Here is a 27,540-nt window from a genome sequence, read left to right as displayed (position 1 = left end):
GCCTTTTTGAAAGCTGACACAGCGGCTGGATTAACAAGAAGTTAAGCTTTACTTTGATGTTTAAAACCTGTTAGGGATAGGGGGCAGCATTTTCACTTTGGATGAATTGCATGCCCATAGTGAACTGCATCCTACTCTGTCCTAGATGCTAATACATGCATATTATTATGCATATTATTATTACTATTGGATAGAAAACACTCTGAAGTTTCTAAAACTGTTTGAATTATGTCTGTGAGTATAACAGAACTCATAGGGCAGGCAAATTTCTAAACAGGAAGATAAATGATTGGGCTGGTCGAATTTCAAGTCATCGCATATTCACATCCAAACAAGATATGGATATCTTCGCACTTCCTACGCCTTCCACTAGATGTCAACAGTCAGTGGAACGTGGAATGAAGCCTCTAGTGTGATGTATGACCAGATTGAGTCAGTGGTCTGTCAGAATGCCAGTTCCTGGTTGCGCACATTACTGTTGATATCGCCTGCGTTCCATGACTCTGTAGACAAAAACGAATGCTCCGGTTGGAACGTTATTGGATATATATGAAAATAACATCCTGAAGATTGATTCTCTACTTAGTTTGACCAGTTTATTCGACCTGGAATATAACTTTTTGAAGTTTTCGTCCGAGTTCGCCTGGACCAGCGCCAGCTTTTGGACATGTGAACTAACCGTGCTAGCAAAAGCAGCTAATTGGACACTGGTAATGGACATTATGGAACAAAACAACGATTTATTGTGGGACTTGGACTCCTTGCACTGCATTCTGATGAAAGATCACTGCGTTCTGATGAAAGGTAAGGGAATATTTATGATGTAATTTCGTATTTCTGTTGACTCCAACATGGCGGATAAATATTATACGTCTTAGAGCCCTTTTAGATTATTGCATGTTATGCTTTTTTCATAAAGTGATGAAGATTATCAAAGGTTAGTGATAAATTTTTATCTCTAATTCTGCTTTTGTGACTATCTTTGGCTGGGAAAAATGGCTGTGTGTATTTTGGGATTTGGTGGTGATGTAACATAAATACAGTGGGGCAAAAAAGTATTTAGTCAGCCACCAATTGTGCAAGTTCTCCCACTTAAAAATATGAGAGAGGCCTGTACATTTCATCATAGGTACTCTTCAACTATGACAGACAAAATGAGAAAAAAAATCCAGAATATCACATTGTAGGATTTTTTTATGAATTTATTTGCAAATTATGGTGGAAAATAGGTATTTGGTCACCTACAAACAAGCAAGATTTCTGGCTCTCACAGACCTGTAACTTCTTCTTTAAGAGGCTCCTCTGTCCTCCACTCATTATCAGTATAAAAGACACCTGTCCACAACCTTAAACAGTCACACTCCAAACTCCAATATGGCCAAGACCAAAGAGCTGTCAAAGGACACCAGAAACAAAATTGTAGACCTGCACCAGGCTGGGAAGACTGAATCTGCAATAGGTAAGCAGCTGGGTTTGAAGAAATCAACTATGGGAGCAATTATTAGGAAATGGAAGACATACAAGACCACTGATAATCACTCTCGATCTGGGGCTCCACGCAAGATCTCACCCCGTGGGGTCAAAATGATCACAAGAACGGTGAGCAAAAATTCCAGAACCACATGGGGGGACTTAGTGAATGACCTGCAGAGAGCTGGGACCAAAGTAACAAAGCCTACCATCAGTAACACACTACGCCGCCAGGGACTCAAATCCTGCAGTGCCAGACGTGTCCCCCTGCCAGTACATGTCCAGGCCCATCTGAAGTTTGCTAGAGAGCATTTGGAGGATCCAGAAGAAGATTGGGAGAATGTCATATGGTCAGATGAAACCGAAATATAACTTTTTGGTAAAAACTCAACTCGTCGTGTTTGGAGGATAAAGAATGCTGAGATGCATCCACAGAACACCATACCTACTGTGAAGCATGGGGGTGGAAACATCATGCTTTGGGGCTGTCTTTCTGCAAAGGGACCAGGACGACTGATCCGTGTAAAGGAAAGAATGAATGGGGCCATGAAGCGTGAGATTTTGAGTGAAAACCTCCTTCCATCAGCAAGGGCATTAAAGATTAAATGTGACTGGGTCTTTCAGCATGACAATGATCCCAAACACACTGCCTGGGCAACGAAGGAGTGGCTTCGTAAGAAGCATTTCAAGGTCCTGGAGTGGCCTAGCCAGTCTCCAGATCTTAACCCCATAGAAAATCTTTGGAGGGAGTTGAAAGTCCGTGTTGCCCAGCAACATCCCCAAAACATCACTGCTCTAGAGGAGATCTGCATGGAGGAATGGGCCAAAATACCAGCAACAGTGTGTGAAAACCTTGTGAAGACTTACAGAAAACGTTTGACCTCTGTCATTGCCATTAAAGGGTATATAACAAAGTATTGAGAAACTTTTGTTATTGACCAAATACTTATTGTCCACCATAATTAGCAAATAAATTCATTAAAAATCCTAGAATGTGATTTTCTGGATTTTTTTTCTCATTTTGTCCGTCATAGTTGAAGTGTACCTATGATGAAAATTACAGGCCTCTCTCATCTTTTTAAGTGGGAGAACTTGCACAATTGGTGGCTGACTAAATACTTTTTTGCCACACTGTATATGTTGTGTTTTCGCTGTAAAACATTTTAAAAATCGGACACGATGGGTAGATTAAAAAGATGTTTATCTTTCATTTGCTGTATTGGACTTGTTAATGTGTGAAAGTTAAATATTAAAAAATATATATTTTTCAATTTCCCGCGCTGCCTTTTCAGCGGAATGTTGGGGGGGTTCCGTTAATGTGTGTGACAGGTTTCAACCCTTGTATTTTTATGAATGTTAAATATTTATAATACTGTAATTTGAATTTCGCGCTCTACAATTTCACCGGATGTTGTTGAGATGTGCTGCTAGTGGGACGCCTATCCTAAAAAGGTTTGAAGGCATTGAACAAATCCAAATAAGAGACAGCTAGATACACCTACTTCAAAATACTAGCTAACTAATAAAACATTGCTATAGCCTACACAATACCACAGATTATTTTACCAGACACACAAAATGTTGTTTTCTTTCTGTGCCACCAAACATTTGCATACTACTAGTAAAGTGAACAGGTTTAACTAACACTGTAACATTATGGAACAACATTATTTACATTAAACAAATGGTTTGCGGGGAGAGGCTATAATGGACACTCCTGGCCTGCAAAACGATGACATATGTTGTGCAGCTGAGAGCCGAGCGAACCGAATCATACAGGGCTGTGACAGCAAAGGAGGACTCTGTGTCCTGGTGTTCTTGGCATTCCTGCTCTCCCCATTGAGAAGACTGTATCACAGTGACATCTGGATGGCTACCACTATTAGTTATTTGTTGTGTAGGCTGCTATCCTACTTTAAATATAATCCTGGGAGGGAAAACAATTGTCCATGTTAATAGCTACTGCGAGCGACACTGATTTACAGCTTCCCAGTTGCAAACACCTTAGGTCGATACAATACCGGTGGAGTAGTCATTCATTCATTGGGTTTAGCGGCTCACAAGTAGTTTAATGGTCCATGGCGTGGATTATGTGTAAAATACAGCCCATCTATCTGAAAAAAACATTGTGCCGCTAAAAATATGGGTAATAACTTTTGAACGGCTAGAAACAGAACATTTTCTCTGTAGTAATGGTGAAAACACAGCGTCACGAATCTGCACTCAGTTTATTCTCTATGGCACTCAGAGGATGCGGTGTACCTAAAAGCCCATCATCACAACAAATATTATCTGGGTGATTTTCTTCTAGGTCGCACAGCAAGACATTTACGAGCAATTTAGAGCAGACCAAAATGGCTTGCATCAACTTGAGCTAGCTAGCTGAATAGCTAGCGAACTTAAGCCAGCTAGATACCTTGGTTAGCTAAGAAAATATGCAGTAATTCAACGTTGTCTAGCAATAAACATACTTATAAACAAGGCAAGATTCCTACCCAGCAGATGTTGCAAATATTATTCCATTTCACAGCCGCTTCAAGAAGATATTTACTAAAATAGTCTGAGCTTCATATGTCTCACCTGACAGCATGACGTTCGTGCCTGAAACTGATCATTTGAATCTACAATAGGCATAAGCTATTACCGTAATGAAATAGTATGTTAGAGTAATTTTTACAGGAGGCTTCCAATTACAGTTAATTAAACAGTTTTTTTTCAGCATTTTACCCATAATTCAATGCTGTCTACACATTAACTATACTGTGCATTCTACAGTGTTTTACTGTTAAGATTACACAAAAGTATTACAGTGACGATGAACACATTCCATAACAAACAACTCCTACTGGAGCAGGATATTGTAGCCTACAGTTCTGTCTTATTGTATGGCTACATAAACCTACCTTGACTTTCATGTTGAAAATTTCCCTCTTCAGATAGATAGGGTAAGTCAACAGACTGATCACACCACTTGTTTTGTTGATGCTAAAAACACCATCTGTACCTGCATAGGACAGAGGAGAGATATCACAGTACGGTAGGAACATGTCATAGGGAGTAGGGATGTACTATAATATGTACATTCGTAGCACTTTTTTTCTAAGTAAACTCAGCAAAAAAAATAAACGTCCTCCCACTGTCAACTGCTTTTATTTTCATCAAACTTAACATATGTAAATATTTGTATGAACATAACAAGATTCAACAACTGAGACAAACTGAACAAGTTCCACAGACATGTGACTAACAGAAATAGAATAATGTGTCCCTGGCAAAGGGGGGGTCAAAATCAAAAATAACAGTCAGTATCTGGTGTAGCCACCAGCTGCATTAAGTACTACAGTCCATCTCCTCCTCAAGGACTGCACCAGATTTGCCAGTTCTTGCTGTGAGATGTTGCCCCACTCTTCCACCAAGGCACCTGCAAGTTCCCAGACATTTCTTGGGGGAATGGCCCTAGCCCTCACCCTCTGATCCAACAGGTCCCAGACATGCGTAATAGGATTGAGATCCGGGAATTCGCTGGCCATGGCCATGGCAGAACACTGACAATCCTGTCTTGCAGGAAATCATGCACAGAACGAGCAGTATAGCTGGTGGCATTGTCATGCTGGAGGGTCATGTCAAGATTAGCCTGCAGGAAGGGTACCACATGAGGGAGGAGGATGACTTCCCTGTAATGCACAGCATTGAGATTGCCTGCAAAGACAACAAGCTCAGTCCGATGATGCTGTGACACACCGCACCAGAGAATGACGGACCCTCCACCTCCAAATGGATCCTGCTCCAGAGTACAGTCCTCGGCGTAACACTCATTCCTTCAATGATAAACGCGAATCTGACCATCACCCCTGGTGAGACAAAACCGTGACTCGTCAGTGAAGAGCACTTTTTGCCAGTCCTGTCTAGTCCAGCGACGGTTGGATGTTGCCGGTGATATCTGGTGAGGATTCAAATAAATAAAAACTGAAAAGTGGTGCGTGCATATGTATTCACCCACTTTGCTATGAAGCCACTAAATAAGATCTGGTGCAACTAATTACCTTCAGAAGTCACATAAGTTAGATTTCACACAGGTGGACTTTGTTTAGTGTCACATGATCTGTCACATAATCTCAGTGTATATATACACACCTGTTCTGAAAGGCCCCAGAGTCTGCAACACCACTAAGCAAGGGGCACCACCAAGCAAGCGGCACCATAAAGACCAATGAGCCCTCCAAACAGGTCAGGGACAAAGTTGTGGAGAAGTTCAGATCAGGGTTGGGTTATGAAAAAATATCAGATACTTTGAACATCCCAAGAAGCACCATAAAATCCATTATTAAAAAATGTCAAGACTATGGCACCACAACAAACTTGCCAAGAGAGGGCCGCCCACCAAAACTCATGGACCAGGCAAAGAGGCCATTAATCAGAGTGGCATCAAAGAGACCAAAGATAACCCTGAAGGAGCTGCAAAGATCCACAGCAAGATTGGAGTATCTGTCCATAGAACCACTTTAAGCCGTACACTCCAAAGAGCTGGGCTTTACGGAAGAGTGGCCAGGAAAAAGCCATTGCTTAAAAATTGAAGGAATGATGGATGCCGCTAAATACAGGGAAATTCTTGGGGGAAACCTGTTTCAGTCTGCCAGAGATTTGAGACTGGGATGGAGGTTCACCTTCCAGCAGGACAATGATCCTAAGCATACTGCTAAAGCAACACTCGAGTGGTTTAAGGGGAGACATTTAAATGTCTTGGAATGGCCTAGTCAAAGCCCAGACCTCAATCCAATTGAGAATCTGTGGTATGACTTAAAGAATGCTGTACACCAGCGGAACCCATCCAACTTGAAGGAGCTGGAGCTGATTTGGCTTGAAGAATTGGCAAAACTCCCAGCGGCTAAATGTACCAAGCTTATAGAGATATACACCAAGAAACTTGCAGCTGTGATTTCTGCAAAAGGTGGCTCTACAAAGTCTTGACTTTGGGGAGGGTGAATAGTTACGCACACTCAAGTTTTTAGTTTTTTTTGTCTTATTTCTTGTTTGTTTCAAAATATTTTGTATCTTCAAAGTGGTAGGCATGTTGTGTAAATCAAATGATACAAACCCCCCAACAATCAATTATAATTCCAGGTTGTAAGGCAACAAAATAGGAAAAATGCCAAGGGAGGTGAATTCTTTCGCAAGCCACTAAGGGAGAGTAGGAATCTCCTACATAGCTCCATTTTTATGGAATGGTCTGCCTATTCATGTGAAATACGGAGACTCGGTCTCAACCTTTAAGTCTTAATTGAAGACTCATCTCTTCAGTAGGTCCTATGCTTGAGTGTAGTCTGGCCCAGGAGTGTGAAGGTCAACGGAAAGGCACTGGAGCAACGTACTGCCCTTGCTGTCTCTGCCTGGCAGATTTCCCTCTCTCCACTGGGATTCTTTGCCTCTAACCCTATTATAGGGGCTGAGTCACTGGCTTACTGGAGCTCTTCCATACCGTCCCTAGGAGGGGTGTGTCACTTGAGTGGGTTGAGTCACTGATGTAATCTTCCTGTCCGGGTTGGCGCCCCCCTTGGGTTGTGCCGTGGCGGAGATCTTTGAGGGCTATACTCGGCCTTGTCTCAGGATGGTAAGTTGGTGGTTGAAGATATCCCTCTGGTGGTGTGGGGGCTGTGCGTTGGCAAAGTGGGAGGGGTTATATCCTGCCTGTTTGGCCCTGTCCGGGGGTATCGGCGGACGGGGCCACAGTGTCCCCCGACTGTCTCAGCCTCCAGTATTTATGCTGTAGTAGGTTGTGTCGGGGGGCTAGGGTCAGTCTGTTATATCTGGAGTATTTCTCCTGTCTGATCCGGTGTCCTGTGTGAATTTAAGTATGCACTCTCTAATTCTCTCTCTCTCTCGCTCTCTCTCTCTCTCTCTCTCTCTCTCTTTCTCTCAGGACCTGAGCCGTAGGACCATGCCTCAGGACTACCTGGCATGATGACTCCTTGCTGTCCTCAGTCCACCTGGCCGTGTTGCTGCTCCAGTTTCAACTGTTCTGCCTGCGGCTATGGAACCCTGACCTGTTCACCGGACGTGCTACCTGTCCCAGACCTGCTGTTTTTAACTCTCTAGAGACAGCAGGAGTGTTAGAGATACTCTGAATGATCGGCTATGAAAAGGTAACTGCCATTTACTTCTGAGGTGCTGACCTGTTGCACCCTCGACAACCACTGTGATTATTATTATTTGACCCTGCTGGTCATCTATGAACATCTTGGCCATGTTCTGTTATAATCTCATCTCAGCACAGCCAGGAGAGGACTGGCCACCCCTCATAGCCTGGTTCCTCTCTAGGTTTCTTCCTAGATTCTGGCCTTTCTAGGGGTTTTTTCCTAACCACTGTGCTTCTACATCTGTATTGCTTGCTGTTTGGGGTTTTAGGCTGGGTTTCTGTACAGCACTTTGTGACATCGGCTGATGTAAGAGTTTTTTAAATTAATTTGATTGAATCATCATGTTATCAAACTTAGTTTTGTTGCCATACATGTTTATGCTATCACTATTTTAGGAACCCAAAGAAGGAAGAGGAAGTCTAAAGCTCCTGCTGAAATGGAGAAAGTCAAACGCTTCAGCTGAAATGTCATTCTCAATTGTATTAAAGGCTGGGGGAATAAGAGTGTGTATAGTCTCGGAGGTGTAAACATACAAATCAACTGAGAATATGAATCATGTTGTTTTCTTTTCTGTTCATTTATATGTAATTTCAAAGTTGATAAAATGTAGAACAGTATGGAGGTACTATTCAAAAAGGAGCAACTGTTGGGTTCTAGCTTGAAATATACTTTAACATTTTTATTTATTTTTATAACTTATTGATTACTTTCCATGTATAATGAATGTATATGTTGGGGTCAATGGAGGGTGGATAGAACCTAGCTGTAGGGAAAGTTACTGAGTGAGATAAGGGGAAGTGCAGAGAGTTTACATTCCCTAACCCTAACCCAAAACATGTTATTGTTAAATATCTTGGCTCCTAAGGAGGGAGGCAATGGACAAACAATCGTGTATCAGGGAGGAGTGAGGAATTCGGCCCAGGGTCAGAAGAAGTGAGAAGGAACAGTCCTATTACACACCCACAAAGGTTCTAGCATCAGTCAGGGCCATGACTACACCAGTGAGAGGAACAAATGAATAAGTTCCTGACTAACAACAGTAATGTATTCACTGTCTAGAGTTAACCCTGCCTAGTAGGAGGGTATAAATATATGTGCTTGTGTAACGTCTTTGTCTTTCCAGCTGTACGACCCAGTGGGTGAATGAACTTAGTTTGAGCTTTTTCTATGTGTGTTCAGAACCTAACAAAGGTTAGTAGGAAAGTTAATAATTTAAACCACTTAAATATACTCACATTCACAAAACATGTAGTATTTGACACTCACACATTCATTCCTCAACTGTTTTTTCTATAATGCTACAGGCTCTTTATCATTCTCCATACCTTATATTCCAAATCATCCTACATGCATCCAACAATACCACCATGGAATTTTGCAGCTGCTATTCGAGAACTCATCTGGATCAGAAATCTTATTCCAGATTGTACAGCTATTTTTAAAGATTGTATTGCCAGGAATCCTTTGTGTAGGCAATGCCATATGTATAGGTTAATAAGCACATAGTATGCAGCTGTCGTTTTTAAACCTATAGCATACATGACACACCCATATCTTTCTATCTACATGTGTATAGGTTAATAAGCACATAGTATGCAGCTGTCGTTTTTAAACCTATAGCATACATGACACACCCATATCTTTCTATCTACATGTGTATAGGTTAATAAGCACATAGTATGCAGCTGTCGTTTTTAAACCTATAGCATACATGACACACCCATATCTTTCTATCTACATGTGTATAGGTTAATAAGCACATAGTATGCAGCTGTCGTTTTTAAACCTATAGCATACATGACACACCCATATCTTTCTATCTACATGTGTATAGGTTAATAAGCACATAGTATGCAGCTGTCGTTTTTAAACCTATAGCATACATGACACACCCATATCTTTCTATCTACATGTGTATAGGTTAATAAGCACATAGTATGCAGCTGTCGTTTTTAAACCTATAGCATACATGACACACCCATATCTTTCTATCTACATATGTATAGGTTAATAAGCACATAGTATGCAGCTGTCGTTTTTAAACCTATAGCATACATGACACACCCATATCTTTCTATCTACATATGTATAGGTTAATAAGCACATAGTATGCAGCTGTCGTTTTTAAACCTATAGCATACATGACACACCCATATCTTTCTATCTACATGTGTATAGGTTAATAAGCACATAGTATGCAGCTGTCGTTTTTAAACCTATAGCACATGACATGACACACCCATATCTTTCTATCTACATGTGTATAGGTTAATAAGCACATAGTATGCAGCTGTCGTTTTTAAACCTATAGCATACATGACACACCCATATCTTTCTATCTACATGTGTATAGGTTAATAAGCACATAGTATGCAGCTGTCGTTTTTAAACCTATAGCATACATGACACACCCATATCTTTCTATCTACATGTGTATAGGTTAATAAGCACATAGTATGCAGCTGTCGTTTTTAAACCTATAGCATACATGACCCACCCATATCTTTCTATCTACATGTGTATAGGTTAATAAGCACATAGTATGCAGCTGTCGTTTTTAAACCTATAGCATACATGACCCACCCATATCTTTCTATCTACATGTGTATAGGTTAATAAGCACATAGTATGCAGCTGTCGTTTTTAAACCTATAGCATACATGACACACCCATATCTTTCTATCTACATGTGTATAGGTTAATAAGCACATAGTATGCAGCTGTCGTTTTTAAACCTATAGCATACATGACACACCCATATCTTTCTATCTACATGTGTATAGGTTAATAAGCACATAGTATGCAGCTGTCGTTTTTAAACCTATAGCACATGACATGACACACCCATATCTTTCTATCTACATATGTATAGGTTAATAAGCACATAGTATGCAGCTGTCGTTTTTAAACCTATAGCATGACATGACACACCCATATCTTTCTATCTACATGTGTATAGGTTAATAAGCACATAGTATGCAGCTGTCGTTTTTAAACCTATAGCATACATGACACACCCATATCTTTCTATCTACATGTGTATAGGTTAATAAGCACATAGTATGCAGCTGTCGTTTTTAAACCTATAGCATACATGACACACCCATATCTTTCTATCTACATATGTATAGGTTAATAAGCACATAGTATGCAGCTGTCGTTTTTAAACCTATAGCATGACATGACACACCCATATCTTTCTATCTACATGTGTATAGGTTAATAAGCACATAGTATGCAGCTGTCGTTTTTAAACCTATAGCATACATGACACACCCATATCTTTCTATCTACATGTGTATAGGTTAATAAGCACATAGTATGCAGCTGTCGTTTTTAAACCTATAGCATACATGACACACCCATATCTTTCTATCTACATGTGTATAGGTTAATAAGCACATAGTATGCAGCTGTCGTTTTTAAACCTATAGCATACATGACACACCCATATCTTTCTATCTACATGTGTATAGGTTAATAAGCACATAGTATGCAGCTGTCGTTTTTAAACCTATAGCATACATGACACACCCATATCTTTCTATCTACATGTGTATAGGTTAATAAGCACATAGTATGCAGCTGTCGTTTTTAAACCTATAGCATACATGACACACCCATATCTTTCTATCTACATGTGTATAGGTTAATAAGCACATAGTATGCAGCTGTCGTTTTTAAACCTATAGCATACATGACACACCCATATCTTTCTATCTACATGTGTATAGGTTAATAAGCACATAGTATGCAGCTGTCGTTTTTAAACCTATAGCATACATGACACACCCATATCTTTCTATCTACATGTGTATAGGTTAATAAGCACATAGTATGCAGCTGTCGTTTTTAAACCTATAGCATACATGACACACCCATATCTTTCTATCTACATGTGTATAGGTTAATAAGCACATAGTATGCAGCTGTCGTTTTTAAACCTATAGCATACATGACACACCCATATCTTTCTATCTACATGTGTATAGGTTAATAAGCACATAGTATGCAGCTGTCGTTTTTAAACCTATAGCATACATGACACACCCATATCTTTCTATCTACATATGTATAGGTTAATAAGCACATAGTATGCAGCTGTCGTTTTTAAACCTATAGCATACATGCCATATGTATAGGTTAATAAGCACATAGTATGCAGCTGTCGTTTTTAAACCTATAGCATACATGACACACCCATATCTTTCTATCTACATGTGTATAGGTTAATAAGCACATAGTATGCAGCTGTCGTTTTTAAACCTATAGCATGACATGACACACCCATATCTTTCTATCTACATGTGTATAGGTTAATAAGCACATAGTATGCAGCTGTCGTTTTTAAACCTATAGCATACATGACACACCCATATCTTTCTATCTACATGTGTATAGGTTAATAAGCACATAGTATGCAGCTGTCGTTTTTAAACCTATAGCATACATGACACACCCATATCTTTCTATCTACATGTGTATAGGTTAATAAGCACATAGTATGCAGCTGTCGTTTTTAAACCTATAGCATACATGACACACCCATATCTTTCTATCTACATGCTTTCCTTTAGGTTTCTATGCAAATTAATCAATGTTTATTTAAGCCTGCAGTTATTTGAAAAGAGACATTCATGCAAAAACATGATTCAAACTTGAATTCACTGACAGAGAGATGGCTAATAAAACACCAGCTTCCTGAGCATTGACGTTTACAATATTTGCTGGCTAGTCTAGTCATCTGTAACATTGCTTAGCTTTCAATAAATTGGTCAACGGAGTTACCTCTTCATAAGATCAAAACCATTCATATTGCATGATGCATATTTCAAGTGCACTCGGAAACAGTCTCATTTCATTCCTAGGGAGCTGACGTTAGCTCCTCTTAACACACTGACAGCAGATCACGATTTCATGTGTTTACATCTTAGAAGCAGACCATTGAACACCTTCATCACGAGGGGTATGTAAAGGAGTTCAGACACACAACAGGATTTTTGGTACGTTATATCAAATTAAATGAGCACATATCATGGTAAATCAATGTAAATAAACAATGTATGCAGAGATACTCCATAGAAAGCCTACTGGATAACTGTTGATGCTTACCATTCTCAAGGGAATAATGAATTGGTTTGGGCATTCCTAGGTCTCCATCTTTGGCGAAAACTGTGAATATTTCCGAACCCTGTGGACAGAAGTGTTATTAGAATAGTCTGAGCTATGAAACACATCTATGTAATTACCAGTAAAACAGGATTGGTAATCAGATTTGAGGCATTCAGGATAAATACAGCTGGAATATTTCTCTCCAATAGCTACATGGACGGTAGCAGTTTGCTTGTTGGACTATAATGAAGATGTATACGTAAGAAATAGAGAAAAAAATATATTAATTCTATAAAATATAATTTTGTGGTTCAGTCTACATGTTACCAGTTGCGCAATATATACCATGCTCCCCCAAAATCTACTGTATTTTCTATCGTCCATATTATGAGGCGTTGAATGAATACAATCTTTGTTTATGAATTCCCATCAACATCAAAAACAGAAATATAGTTATAATGATACAGTAGTTCAATAGTTGAACAGTCATGTTTTTGCTGAATGTAACACATGCAACATCACTCAGTGTTTAGGGTGTTTCTTGCTGATAATAAGGAGATTCCTTAGACAAAGACCATAGCATAAAGTTGCAAAATGTTTTGCCATGTAAACCTTATACTTCAAACATAAAACATTTTACAGCAAAAACGAGTTTATTTTGGACAAATGCAGGTGCCCTGTTTCATTCCGTTTGCTTCTGTTTGCTTCCATTTGGTTCGTAGTGAATATACCCCTGGAGCAGTCCACCGCAAAAACACAGCATGGGGCTACTAAGAGACTGCAGAGAGAGAACCGACTGGTTACAAATGGGTTGAAACAACATTTCCATGCAATTTCAACAACAACAAACATTTCCAACTGATGTCATTTAAATCAACATGGAAAACTGTTTGGATTTGAAAGAATACATCAACAGAAAGGAATTTATGGACTTTTCCAATGTGCAATAAGTAGAAATCACTCCCCCACTCGCTTCATAAATTCACCTGATCAGTTTTCTAATCTTTTAGATTGCTGCTGCCTGATACCATGATAAATCACACGGAGAGGATCTTTGCTATCAAGCTATCAATGTGCATAATATCTAACTAGCGAGACAAGAGTTGTGAAAAAATATGAAACGCTGATGGGCATTCTGACTGACTGACAGCAAACTAGGCTGCCCGCTGCATGTTGAGGACACACACACACACCCCTCCTTGCACTCCTAATCTGCAGCTTTTTTGCAGTGACTGTGAGAATGTGCAGGGAGGTATTTTGCCAACATCTACTTACGCATATTAAAACACGAGTATCACGAGTATCATCCAATCCGACTATCAACTGTCAATTTATGGGTACGATTACGAATACGAGTATTACAATGGCGGCATACCCCTACTTTTCACGCTCAAGTTCCAAATATCTCTAACAGTCTCCCCAGCATGATTTTTTTATGGGTGTGATGTCACTGTTCTAAAATGTGATTGTTACGCAACACGACAGTTAACTTGCGCTGCCTTCAAACCAAGGCATGCTTCCAGCTAATTATCTATATTATCTAACTTGTCAATTTCAAATTATTTTCAAACAACATTTTGAAATTAGGTGTGTTCCGCCTCCTCATTACTTCACATAGAAGTAGCCTTTTTCACTGTGGCGGACAATTTACATTTGAGGCATGCTATGTTAATGTAAGGCGAGGATTAGATCGATGAGCCGGACAAACTGCTCACTTTGATGAGTGCCCAAGCACTCCCCCAGTGTTTCCCCAGGCCAAGTATGACGAGAATCTTTCTGGGGATTGTTGCCCGTTTCATTGATGGGAGATATAAAGGCCACAAGGCGTGGCTGAGCTCTGAGCACATACAAGGACACCACACATTTACCAAAAATATGAAAGTGTACTGAGGAACTGAAACGTGCAGCGACAGGTAATACGAGTGGTGACTGACAGCACAAGCAAGATGATCAAGACCTTGAACCTACTTGGTTTTGAGGAAACCAATGATGACAGACAGGAGGAAGATGAGGCATCCAACATGAAGGTGGAGGCCGCACCACCTTTAGTCTGACAGTTCCAAACTGACCATATAGCCAACAATGTGGACATGATGGCAAACCTGTACCTCACAGAGTCAAATCTTCATTTCCGGTGCCCAATTCAAATGCTTCAGCTCGCAATAAAGGATGACACTAACATGCAAGATGGGGTTAGTGGACTGATCCAGAAAGTGGGGAAACTTGTCAAAAGTGTTAGGAAGAGTACATTGAACACAGAGGAAAATGACAGATTGGGAGTGCATCCCACCACATCCTGCATGACAAGATGGAACAGTCAATTACACATGATTGAGTCTGTGTTAAAGATGTTTCAAAGAGACACATTGAGGCAAAACAAACTGAAGTCTACCTTTGATGATGCAAAAACTCATCCTAAACGAAGAGCATTGGCTACAGGTCCTGGTGGAGGTACTGACACCACAAGCTGACCTAATATACAGAAAGAGTTGGGGAACCTGAGCATGATTCTCCCTGCCATGTCATAAATAAATAAATTGTTGACTAGCATGTCTCAGCCCATAGACATTGCTGCTTTTGCAGAAACACTATCAGATTGCATCTCCACTCGGTACAGGTGATACTATAACGATAAACATCTTGTCATAGCCACCGTCCTGAAACCCCATGTTTAAAACTGAGTGGGTGATAAGGGATGAACTCGTGCATAACCAGTTGGAGAGATACTCGACCTCATTGTGAAGGAAACCGGGGCTATCAACGCACCTCCGGTAGGTGCATCTGCCATACCAGTAACACCCGCAGCACCTAACCCTGCCCTGAGCAGAAGTAAGTGCCCAAAGACCTTGCATGTTCGGTTTCTACTTCATTCAACAGCAGCGGTCCTCTCTAGCGATCCTCTCTAGTTGCAAAAGGACGGCAATGAGAAGAAACACAGACGAGGACGTTATCACCTTTTGGAAAGACAACGCCTCATCCCTGCCCCGCCTGGCAAGTGGCCAGAAGAGTTTTTAGCAACCCCAGTGGCTCTGCTGCTGGCCTGCTCTCCAGGCGACATCGCATGAGCCTGAAGCCAGACTGAAGCCAAACCCGTGTTTCTAAAAATGTATTCAAAGGCACTGTAGACTGAGCCTAAGTCACAGCCTATATCACAATGTATAGACCAAAACAAGATAATACAACAAAATCAAATCAAATCACACGTTATTGGTCACATACACATGGTAACAGATTTTAATGAGTGTAGCGAAATGCTTCTTAATGTATTTATTTTTAGGCTATAGCCTTGAAATAATTTAAATAATAGATTAATAATATAGCCTAAATAATTCATTTTCCTTCCTTCTTAGGCTACCTGGCTGTTACTTACTTATTGTGTTTATATGATGTTGACTTCCTACCATCACCATTTCATGTTGTTTATTAAAATACTTTTCATTCAAATCATATGGTTTGCTTTGGTAGGTCCATTAGTCACGAAGCTAGATGTTGTTGTACAAATGGTGATTTTAAACAAAAATTTAATGGAGCGAATTTGGAGCATTTTTAGCGGATTGGTTGGAAAGGACGTGGAGCTCTGTGTTGAGCAGGATTTCAACCTGCTCCCAGGCCTGCTGAGAAGTGACAGACTCCACCCAAGCTGTAGAGGTGCTCTCATCTTATCTATCAACATATACAAGGCTCTAACTCTTCTAACTCCACAATGAGATGTGCAGGCCAGGCACCAAGCTGTTAGCCAGCCTGCCAGCTTAGTGGAGTCACCAGCTCTGTTTGGTGCGATGGTAACACATTTTTCCAGAGTGACGCAGTGGTCTAAGGCACTGCACCTCAGTGCCAACATTTACGACAGCATACTCAGGCTGACTGGCTCTCGTTCAGGCAAATGAGAAATAGGTGCACTCAGGCTATCCGGGAAGGCCAAAGTTAGTTACTTTAAGGAGCAGTTCTCTCCCTGTGAGTCTGACCCCAAGAAGTTCTGGAAAACGGTTAAAGACCTGGAGAATAAACCTTCCTCCTCACAGCTGCCCATGTCCTTAATGTTGATGATGTGGTTGTTAATGACAAGAAGCACATGGCTGAGCTCTTTAATCACCACTTCATTATGTCAGGATTCCTATTTGACTCAGCCATGCCTCCTTGCTCAGCCAACATTTCCTAATCTCCCACCTCTTCTAATACAACAATCCCTGATGCTTCTCCCTCTTTTCCCCCTACCCCGCTACAAAGTTTCTCCCTGCAGGCAGTCCCTGAGTCCAAGGTGCTAAAGGAGCTCCTGAAACTTGACCCCCAAAAAAACATCTGGGTCAGATGGTTTAAACCCTTTCTTCTGTAAGGTTAATGCCCCTATCATCGCCAAGCCTATCTCCGACCTTTTTAACCTCTCTACTTTCTGGGGAGGTTCCCATTGCTTGGAAGTTAGCCACAGTTTGTCCTTTATTTAAAGGGGGAGATCAAGCTGATCCTAACAGTTATAGGCCTATTTCTATTTTGCCCTGTTTATCAAAAGTGTTGGAAAAACTTGTCGATAATCAACTGATTGGCTTTCTTGATGTCTATAGTATTCTCTCTGGTATGCAAGGTTATGGATGTGTCATTGCAACCTTAAACTCGGCAGATCATTTTCCATTAATGGATGTCGATTTTAACTTGTTTGACTGCTATAATTAAGCAATAAGGCCCGAGGTGGTGTGGTAGGACACAGCCCTTAGCCGTGTTATATTGGCCATATAACACAAACCCATGAGGTGCCTTATTGCTATTATGAACCGGTTACCAACATTTTTAGAACAGTAAAACGTTTTTGGGGAAATACCCTTCATACACGGTCTGATATACAGTTGAAGTCAGAAGTTTTCAACCACTCCACAAATTTGTTAAACAAACAATGGTTTTGGCAAGTAGGTTAGGACATCTACTTTGTGCATAACACAAGTCATTTTTCCAAAAATTGTTAACAGACAGATTATTTCACTAAATCGCATTTCCAGTGGGTCAGAAGTTTACATATCCTAAGTTGACTCTGCCTTTAAACAGCTTGGAATATTCCAGAAAATGATGTCATAGCTTTAGAAGCTTCTGAAAGGCTCATTGACATCATTTGAGTCTATTGGAGGTGTACTTGTGGATGTATTTCAAGGCCTACCTTCAAACTCAGTGTCTCTTTGCTTGACATGATGCGCAAATCAAAAGAAATCAACAAATACCTCAACATTTTTTGTAGACCTTTTGTAGACCACATATCTGGTTCATCCTTGGGAGCAATTTCCAAATGCCAAGTTCATCTGTTTGAACAATAGTATGCAAGTATAAACACCATGGCACCACGCAGTCTTCAGACCGCTCAGGAAGGAGACGTGTTCTGTCTCCTAGAGATGAACATACTTTGGTGCAAAAAGTGCAAATCAAACTCATATCAACAGAAAGGCCCTTGTGAAGATGCGGGAGGAAACAGGTACAAAAGTATCTATATCCACAGCAAAACAAGACCTATATCGACATAACCTGTGTCACGCCCTGGCCATAGTATTCTGTGTTTACTTTATTATTTTGGTTAGGCCAGGGTGTGGCATGGGTGATTATGTGTTTGTCTGGTCTAGGGGTTTTTGTAGATTGATGGGGTTGTGTTCAGTGTAGTATTCTAGGTAAGTCTATGGTTGCCTAGAGTGGTTCTCAATCAGAGGCAGGTGTTTATTGTTGTCTCTGATTGGGAACCTGGCAGCCATATTCTTTGGGTATGTCGTGGGTGATTGTTTCCGTGTCTGTGTTTTTCACCACACGGTACTGTTTTGGGTTTCGTTGGTTCCACATTTATTGTTTTTGTATTTCAGTCGTGTTCATGTGTAGTATTTCTTATTTAAAAAAAACATGGACACTTACCACGCCACAAATTGGTCCTCCGATCCTTCTCGCCTCTCCTCTGCTTCCCAGGAAGAAAATCGTAACAGAATCACCCACCACAACAGGACCAAGCGGCGTGGTAACGGGCAGCAGCAACAGCGGCCAAAGACACAGGACTCTTGGACATGGGAGGAAATCCTCGATGGGAGAGGACCCTGGGCTAAGCCAGGAGAATATCGCCGCCCCAAAGAAGAGCTGGAGGCAGCGAAGGCGGCGAGGCGCTGGTATGAGGAGGCAGCACGGCGGCGTGGATGGAAGCCCGAGAGTCAGCCCCAAAAATGTATTGGGGGGAAGCACACAGGGAGTATGGCGAAGCCAGGTAGGAGACCTGCACCAACTTCCTGTGCTTACCAGAGGGCGAGAGAGACCGGGCAGGCACCGTGTTATGCTGTGGAGCGCACGGTGTCCCCAGTGCGGGTGCATAGCCCGGTGCGGTACATACCAGCTCCTCGTATCTGCCGGGCTAGAGTGGACATTGAGCCAGGTGCCATGAAGCCGGCTCTATGCATCTGGTCTCCAGTGCGTCTCTTTGGGCCGGCGTACATGGCACCAGCCTTACGCATGGTGTCCCCGGTTCGCCTGCACAGCCCAGTGCGGGCTATTCCACCTTGCCGCACTGGCAGGGAGACCGGGAGCATTCAACCAGGTAAGGTTGGGCAGGCTCGGTGCTCAAGTGCGGGTGCATAGAGGTGGAGGTGGTACTGGATAGACTGGACCTTGCAGGTGCACTGGAGCTCCAGTGCACCTGCACGGTCCAGTCTATCCAGGACCACCTCCACGCATCAGCCCTCCGGTGGCAGCTCCCCGTACCAGGCTTCCTGTGCGTGTCCTCGGCCCAGTACTACCAGTACCAGCACCACGCACCAGGCCTACAGTGCGCTTCGCCTGTCCAGGCTTGCCAGAGCCTTTCTCCTCTCCAGCGTCGCCTGAGCTGCTCATCTGCCCAGCGCCGCCTGAGCTGCCTGTCTGTCATGAGCCGCCTGAGCCTCCCGTCTGTCATGAGCCGCCATAGTTACCAGTCAGCATGGAGCAGCCAGAGCCGCCAGTCAGCATGAAGCAGCCAGAGCCGCCAGTCAGCATGGAGCAGCCAGAGCCGCCAGTCAGCCAGGATCTGCCAGAGCCGCCAGTCAGCCAGGATCTGCCAGAGCCGCCAGTCAGCCAGGATCTGCCAGAGCCGCCAGTCAGCCAGGATCTGCCAGAGCCGCCAGTCAGCCAGGATCCGCCAGTCAGCCAGGATCTGCCAGAGCCGCCAGTCAGCCAGGATCTACCAGAGACGCCAGTCAGCCAGGATCTGCCAGAGCCGCCAGTCAGCCAGGATCCGCCAGTCAGCTAGGATCTGCCAGAGCCGCCAGTCAGCCAGGATCTACCAGAGCCGCCAGTCAGCCAGCCAGGATCTGCCAGAGCCGCCAGTCAGCCAGGATCCGCCATTCAGCCAGGATCCACAATTCAGCCAGGATCCGCCAGTCAGCCAGGATCTGCCAGAGCCGCCAGTCAGCCAGGATCTGCCAGAGCCGCCAGTCAGCCAGGATCTGCCAGAACCGGCATTCAGCCAGGATCTGCCAGAGCCATCAACCCACCTGAGCTTCCTCTCAGTCCTGAGCTTCCTCTCAGTCCTGAGCTACCCCTCAGTCCTGAGCTACCCCTCAGTCCGGAGCTGCCCTTCAGTCCAGTGGGGCCCTTTGTTAGGGTTACTCGGCCAAGGTCGACGGCGAGGGTCGCCACTCAAAGGACGCTAAGGAGGTGGACAAAGACTATGGTGGAGTGGGATCCACGTCCAGCGCCAGAGCCGCCCCCATGGATAGACGCCCACCCAGACCCTCCCCTATGGGTTTAGGTGTGCTGCCGGGAGTCCGCGCCTTTTGGGGGGGGGGGGGGTACTGTCACGCCCTGGCCTTAGTATTCTGTGTTTTCTTTATTATTTTGGTTAGGCCAGGGTGTGACATGGGTGATTATGTGTTTGTCTGGTCTAGGGGTTTTTGTAGATTGATGGGGTTGTGTTCAGTGTAGTATTCTAGGTAAGTCTATGGTTGCCTAGAGTGGTTCTCAATCAGAGGCAGGTGTGTATCGTTGTCTCTGATTGGGAACCATATTTAGGCAGCCATATTCTTTGGGTATTTCGTGGGTGATTGTTTCCGTGTCTGTGTTTTTCACCACACGGTACTGTTTTGGGTTTCGTTCGCTCCACATTTGTTTTTGTATTTCAGTCGTGTTCATGTGTAGTATTTCTTATTAAAAAAAACATGGACACTTACCACGCCGCATATTGGTCCTCCGATCCTTCTCGCCTCTCCTCTTCAGACGAGGAGGTGGAAATCCCTTACAACCTGAAAGGCTGCTTAGCAGGGAAGAAACCACTGCTCCAAAACCACCATAAAAAAGCCATACTACGGTTTGCAACTGCACATGGGGACAGAGATCGTTCTTTTTGGATATATTTCCTCTGGTCTGATGAAACCAAAAAATAACTGTTTGTCCCCAGTCCACCTGGCCGTGCTGCTGCTCCAGTTTCAACTGTTCTGCCTGCGGCTATTGAACCCTGACCTCTTCACCGGACGTGCTACCTGTCCCAGACCTGCTGTTTTCAACTCTCTAGAGACAGCAGGAGTGTTAGAGGTACTCTGAATGATTGGCTATGAAAAGCCAACTGACATTTACTTCTGAGATGCTGACCTGTTGCACCCTCGACAACCACTGTGATTATTATTATTTGACCCTGCTGGTCATTTATGAACATTTGAACATCTTGACCATTTTCTGTTATAATCTCCACCCAGCACAGCCAGAAGAGGACTGGCCACCCCTCATAGCCTGTTTCCTCTCTAGGTTTCTTCCTAGGTTCTGGCCTTTCTAGAGGGTTATTCCTAGCTTCTACACCTGCATTGCTTGCTGTTTGGGGTTTTAGGCTGGGTTTTTGTACAGCACTTTGTGACATCAGCTGATGTTTGAAGGGCGTCATAAATAAATGTTATTGATTGATTGATTGATTGTCCATAATGTCCATCGTTATGTTTGGAGGAAAAAGGGTGGGGCTTGCAAGCTGAAGAATACCATCCCAACCCTGAAGCAAATTGGGTGGCAGCATCATGTTGTGGGGGTGCTTTTGCTGCAAGAGGGACTGGTGCACTTCACATAATAGATGGCTGCATGAGGAAGGAAAATGATGTGGATATATTGAAGCAACATCTAAAGACATCAGTCAGGAAGTTAAGGCGTGGTCGCAAATGGGTCTTCCAAATGGACAATGACCGCAAGCATACTTCCAAAGTTGTGGCAAAATGACTAAAAGACAACAAAGTTAAGGTATTGGTGGCCATCACAATGCCCTCACTTCAATTCCATAGAACGTTTGTGGGTAGAACTGAAAAAGCGTGTTCGAGCAAGGAGACCTACAATCCTGACTCAGCTACACCAGCTCTGTCAGGAGGACATCAATTCACCCAACTTATTGTAGGAAGCTTGTGGAAGGCTACACAAAACGTTTGCCCAAGATAAACAATATAAAGGCAATGCTACCAAATACTAATTGAGTGTTTGTAAACTTTTGACCCACTGGGAATGTGATGAAAGAAATGAAAGCTGAAATAAATCCGTAAATATATTTGGCTAAGGTGTATGTAAACTTCTGACATCAACTGTAAGTATAAAACAGGTGCATGAGCAGTGACAGAGTGTCTACAATGCAATATATAGTAAAGAATAGATAGTGAAGGATACAGTATACACTATATACATATGAGATGAGCAATGTGAGATATGTAAACATTCTTAAAGTAGCATTATTAAAGTTACAAGCGTTCATTTATTAAAGTGGCCAATGATATCAAGTCTAAATATAGACAGCCGCCTCTCTGTGTTAGTGGTGGCTGTTTAACAGTCTGATGGCCTTGGGGCGGCAGGGTTAGAGTGGTTAGAGCGTTGGACTAGTAACCGGAAGGTTGCAAGTTCAAACCCCCGAACTGACAAGGTACAAATCTGTCGTTCTGCCCCTGAACAGGCAGTTAACCCACTGTTCCAAGGCCGTCATTGAAAATAAGAATTTGTTCTTAACTGACTTGCCTAGTTAAATAAAGGTAAAAAAAAGATATCTATATAGATAGAAGCTGTTTGTGAATCTTTCTGTCCCAGCTTTGATGCACCTGTACTAACCTCGCCATCTGGATGGAAGCGGGGTGAACAGGAAGTGGCTCGGGTGGTTATTGTCCTTGATGATCTGTTTTGCCTTCCTGTGACATCGGATGTTGGAGGTGTCCTGGAGGGCAGGTAGTTTACCCCCGGTGATGCTTTATGCAGATTGCACCAACCCCTGGAGAGCCTTGTAGTTGTGGGCGGTGCAGTTGCCATACCAGGTGGTGATACAGCCCGACAGGATGCTCTCAATTGTGCATCTGTAAAGTTTGTGTATTTTTGGTGACAAGCCAAATTTCTTCAGCCTCCTGAGGTTGAAGAGGCACTGCTGTGCCTTCTTCACCATGCTGTCTGTGTGGGTGGACCATTTCAGTTTGTCTGTGATGTGTACGCCGAAGAACTTAAAGCTTTCCACCTTCTCCACTAATGTCCCGTCAATGTGGATAGGGGGGTTCTCCCTTTGCTGTTTTCTGAAGTCCATGATCATCTCTTTTGTTTTGCTGACATTGAGTGAGAGGTTATTTTCCTGACACCACACTCCGGGGGCCCTCACCTCCTCCCTGTAGGATGTCTCGTCGTTGTTGGTAATCAAGCCTACCACTGTTGTGTCATCTGGGAACTTGATGATTGACTTGGAGGTGTGCATTGTCACGCAGTCGTGAGTGAACAGGGAGTATAGGAGGTGGCTGAGAACGAATCCTTGCGGAGCCCCAGTGTTGAGGATCAGCAGAGTGGAGATGTTGTTTCCTACGCTCATCACCTGGGGGCGGCCCTTCAGGAAGTCCAGGACCTAATTGCACAGGGTGGGGTCAAGACCCAGTGACTCAAGCTTAATGATGATTTTGAAGGGTACTATGCTGTCGAATGCTGAGCTGTAGTCAATGAACTGCATTGTAACATAGGTATTCCGTTTGTCCAGATGGAATAGGGCAACGTGCAGTGCGATGGCAATTGCATCGTCTGTGGCCCTATTGGGGTGGTAGACAAATTGAAGTGGGTCTATGGTGACAGGTAGGGTGTAGGTGATGTGATCCTTGGCTTTCAAAGCACTTCATGATGACAGAAGTGAGTGCTACAGGGCAATAGTCATTTAGTTCAGTTACCTTAGCTTTCTTGCGAACAGGAACAATGGTGGCCATCTTAGAGCATGTGGGGACAGCAGACTGGGATAGGGATTGATTGAATATGTCCGTAAACACACAGCCAGCTGGTCTGCACATGCTCTGAGGACGCGGTTAGGGATGCCATCTTGGCCTTCAGCCTTGCAAGGGCTAACACGTTTAAATGTTTTACTCTCGTCATCCACAGAGAAGACGAGCCCACAGTCTTTGGTAGCAGGCCACATCGGTGGCATTGTATTATCCTCAAAACAGGCAAAGAAGTTGCTTAATTTGTCAGAAGCAAGATGACGATTTCCGTGACGGGGCTGGTTTACCTTTCGTAATCTGTGACTGTCTGTTGGCCCTGCCACAAATGTCTCATGTTTGAGCCGTTGAATTGTGACTTCACCTTGTCTCTATACTGACACTTTGCTTGTTTGATTTACGGATGGAATAACTGCACGGTTCTTATTCGGCCATATTTCCAGTCGCCTTAAAATGCGGTGGGACGTGTTTTCAGTTTTGCGTGAATGCTGCCATCAATCCACAGTTTCTGGTTAGGTCAACATAAATGTATGTCAATGTTATTATCTCAAGGCAACCTGGAACGTATCCCAGTCCACGTGATTGAAGCAATCTTGAAGTGTGGAATCTGATTGGTCAGACCAGCGTTGGATAGACTTAAGCACATAGCTTCCTGTTCAAGTTTTTGCCTATAGGAGGGGATCAACAAGATGGAGTCTCCTGACCCCTCCTGTCTCAGCCTCCAGTATTTATGCTACAGTAGTTTGTGTCGGGGGGCTAGGGTCAGTTTGTTATATCTGTAGTACCTCTCCTGTCCTATTCGGTGTCCTGTGTGAATCTAAGTGTGCGTTCTCTAATTCTCTCTTTCTCTCTTTCTCTCGGAGGACCTGAGCCCTAGGACCATGCCCCAGGACTACCTGACATGATGACTCCTTGCTGTCCCCAGTCCACCTGGCTGTGCTGCTGCTCCAGTTTCAACTGACCTGAGCCCTAGGACCATGCCCCAGGACTACCTGTCATGAGGACTCCTTGCGGTCCCCAGTCCACCTGGCCGTGCTGCTGCTCCATTTTCAACTGTTCTGCCTTATTATTATTCGACCATGCTGGTCATTTATGAATATTTGAACATCTTGGCCATGTTCTGTTATAATCTCCACCTGGCACAGCCAGAAGAGGACTGGCCACCCCACATATGCTCTCTCTAATTCTCTCTTTCTTTCTCTCTCTCGGAGGACCTGAGCCCTAGGCCCATGCCCCAGGACTACCTGACATGATGACTCCTTGCTGTCCCCAGTCCACCTGACTGTGCTACTGCTCCAGTTTCAACTGTTCTGCCTTATTATTATACGACCATGCTGGTCATTTATGAACATTTGAACATCTTGGCCATGTTCTGTTATAATCTCCACCCGGCACAGCCAGAAGAGGACTGGCCACCCCACAGCCTGGTTCCTCTCTAGGTTTCTTCCTAGGTTTCTAGTGAGTTTTTCCTAGCCACCGTGCTTCTACACCTGCATTGCTTGCTGTTTGGGGTTTTAGGCTGGGTTTCTGTACAGCACTTTGAGATATCAGCTGATGTACGAAGGGCTATATAAATAAATTTGATTTGATTTGATTTGATGGAGTCACGGTCAGATTTGTCAAAAGGAGGGCAGGGGAGGGCCTTGTTTGCATCGCGAGAGTTAGAGTGGCAATGGTCGAGCGTGTTACTTGCTCGTGTACAGCAATCAATATGCTGATAGAATTTAGGTAGCCTTGTTCTCAAATTAGCTTTGTTAACCTGTTATGGCTGCAACCCCCCTATCGGGATAAGTGTAATCAACAACCGCTGAATAGCATAGCGCTACATACAATAAATATTACTATAAATATTTATATTCATGAAATCACAAGTGCGATATAGGAAAACATTGTATGTAGCCTTTTGTTAATCCACCTGTCATGTCAGATTTGAAATTATGCTTTACAGCGAAAGCAATCGAAGCGTTTGTGTAAGTTTATCGATGGCACGATAAAACATTAAGTACACTTAGCATCAGGTAGCTCGGTCACGAAAATCAGAAAAGCAATCAAATTAATCGTTTACCTTTGATAATCTTCGGATGTTCCATAAAGATGATTTTTATATCCAAAATACCTCCATTTGTTTGTCGCGTTATGTTCAGAAATCCACAGGAAAGAGCGGTCATGACAACGCAGACGAAAATTCCAAATAGTTTCCATTATGTCCACAGAAACATGTCAAACGTTTTTTATAATCAATCCTCAGGTTGTTTTTAAAATATATAAACAATAATATATCAATCGCAAATGTCTTTCACAGTAGGAGAGGGGAAAACAGTGGCTGTCCAAATTCTGTTGCGCAAGGAAAACTCATGTGACCACTTGACGCGATGTTATCGTTCTGGCTCATTTGTCAAAATAAAAGCCTGAAACTATGTCTGAAGACTGTTGACACCTTGAGGAAGCGATAGGAAAAGGAATCTGGTTCATATCTCTTTAAATCCAGCAAAGGGAGGCTATGGAACATGCAGTTCTGTTATACTCACAGACAATATTTTGACAGTTTTGGAAACTTGAGTGTTTTCTATCCAATACTAATAATAATATGCATATATTAGCAACTGAGACTGAGGACCTGGCCATTTACAATGGGCACCTTTTCATCCAAGCTACTCAATACTGCCCCTGCAGCCATATAAAAAACCCAGCTACAATAAATGCAGCTTCAGGAAATATGGTTTCCAGTTTGCATAAAGTCCAGTGAAGTTTCTTGATGGCCGTCTTGTTATCCGCTTGCTGAGGGATATACATGGTTGTGACGACAACCGAGGAGAGTTCTCTTAGGAGATAGTCGGCACTTGATTGTGAGGAATCCTAGGTCAGGTGAACAAAAGGACTTGAGTTCCTTAATTGTAACAACAGTAATTGTTGTTACAATTACACTATGAGTCGTTAATCATGACACATACACCACCGCCCTTCTTCTTACCGGAGAGATGTTTATTCCTGTCAGCGGGATACACTAAAAATCCCTAAATTAGCCTAAATTAGCCTAAATCTAATGACATGGTTACATTTTTGTTGAAGTGTTATACAATTGTACGGTGTTCTTCGTGTGTGTGTCATGTTAGTGTGATATCTTGAGAGTTGTGCATGTTTGTACTTACTGGTACGGACACTTCATAAACGTATCCGAAATATGGTGTCCCAACAAAGCTAGGGGGCGTGTCCTGGGTGTCAATCACATTGATTGTCAAGGTGGCAGAGGATGACATCACCTGTTCTTTCCCATTGTAATTCCCACCACCATCCTGTTACAGAATCAAATATCCCATATTATACATCCTCATTTTATGCAATTTAATTTAAAAGATCAGACATGGCTGTGTAACCTTTATTTATTCAAGTTTGTCTTCATTTTGATAAAATACATCCTTCAAGAAGGATTTGACACAAGATAGCACCACAATCAACAGTAGAGACAACAAGGTGGATCATACTGCTGCTGGAAGTGTGTGCCCTACAATGTTTCAGAATTCCCAGTCCACCATATTTATGTTGGGGGGAAAAGTCGATGGAAAACATTGTTGAATTCAAACATTCTGCTGAAAGGTCCATGACAGTTTGCTATTGTTTTCTCTTTCCAGATACATTATAAATTACTGCTAAAGATT

The 27,540-nt window shown here is 42.8% G+C and overlaps 1 protein-coding gene across 3 annotated transcripts in view; it reads right to left on the bottom strand.

Moving 5' to 3' along the window:
- The window catches only part of LOC109869945 (cadherin-related family member 1), a 150,570-nt gene that overhangs the window by 96,826 nt on the left and 26,204 nt on the right, over nucleotides 1-27,540 (bottom strand). For all 3 annotated transcript variants that reach the window (XM_031805225.1, XM_020460268.2, XM_031805226.1), the window contains 3 exons: nucleotides 27,034-27,177; nucleotides 12,717-12,795; nucleotides 4,374-4,474 (listed from right to left, as the gene is read on the bottom strand). In XM_031805225.1, the coding sequence (XP_031661085.1) occupies nucleotides 4,374-4,474; nucleotides 12,717-12,795; nucleotides 27,034-27,177 (324 nt within the window). The remainder of the gene's footprint in view (nucleotides 1-4,373; nucleotides 4,475-12,716; nucleotides 12,796-27,033; nucleotides 27,178-27,540) is intronic.

The sequence above is a fragment of the Oncorhynchus kisutch genome, linkage group LG25, assembly GCF_002021735.2.
Source record: "Oncorhynchus kisutch isolate 150728-3 linkage group LG25, Okis_V2, whole genome shotgun sequence".
Lineage (NCBI taxonomy): Eukaryota > Metazoa > Chordata > Actinopteri > Salmoniformes > Salmonidae > Oncorhynchus > Oncorhynchus kisutch.
Note: the sequence above shows the minus strand (reverse complement) of the source record. Positions and strands in the feature narration are given on the sequence as shown.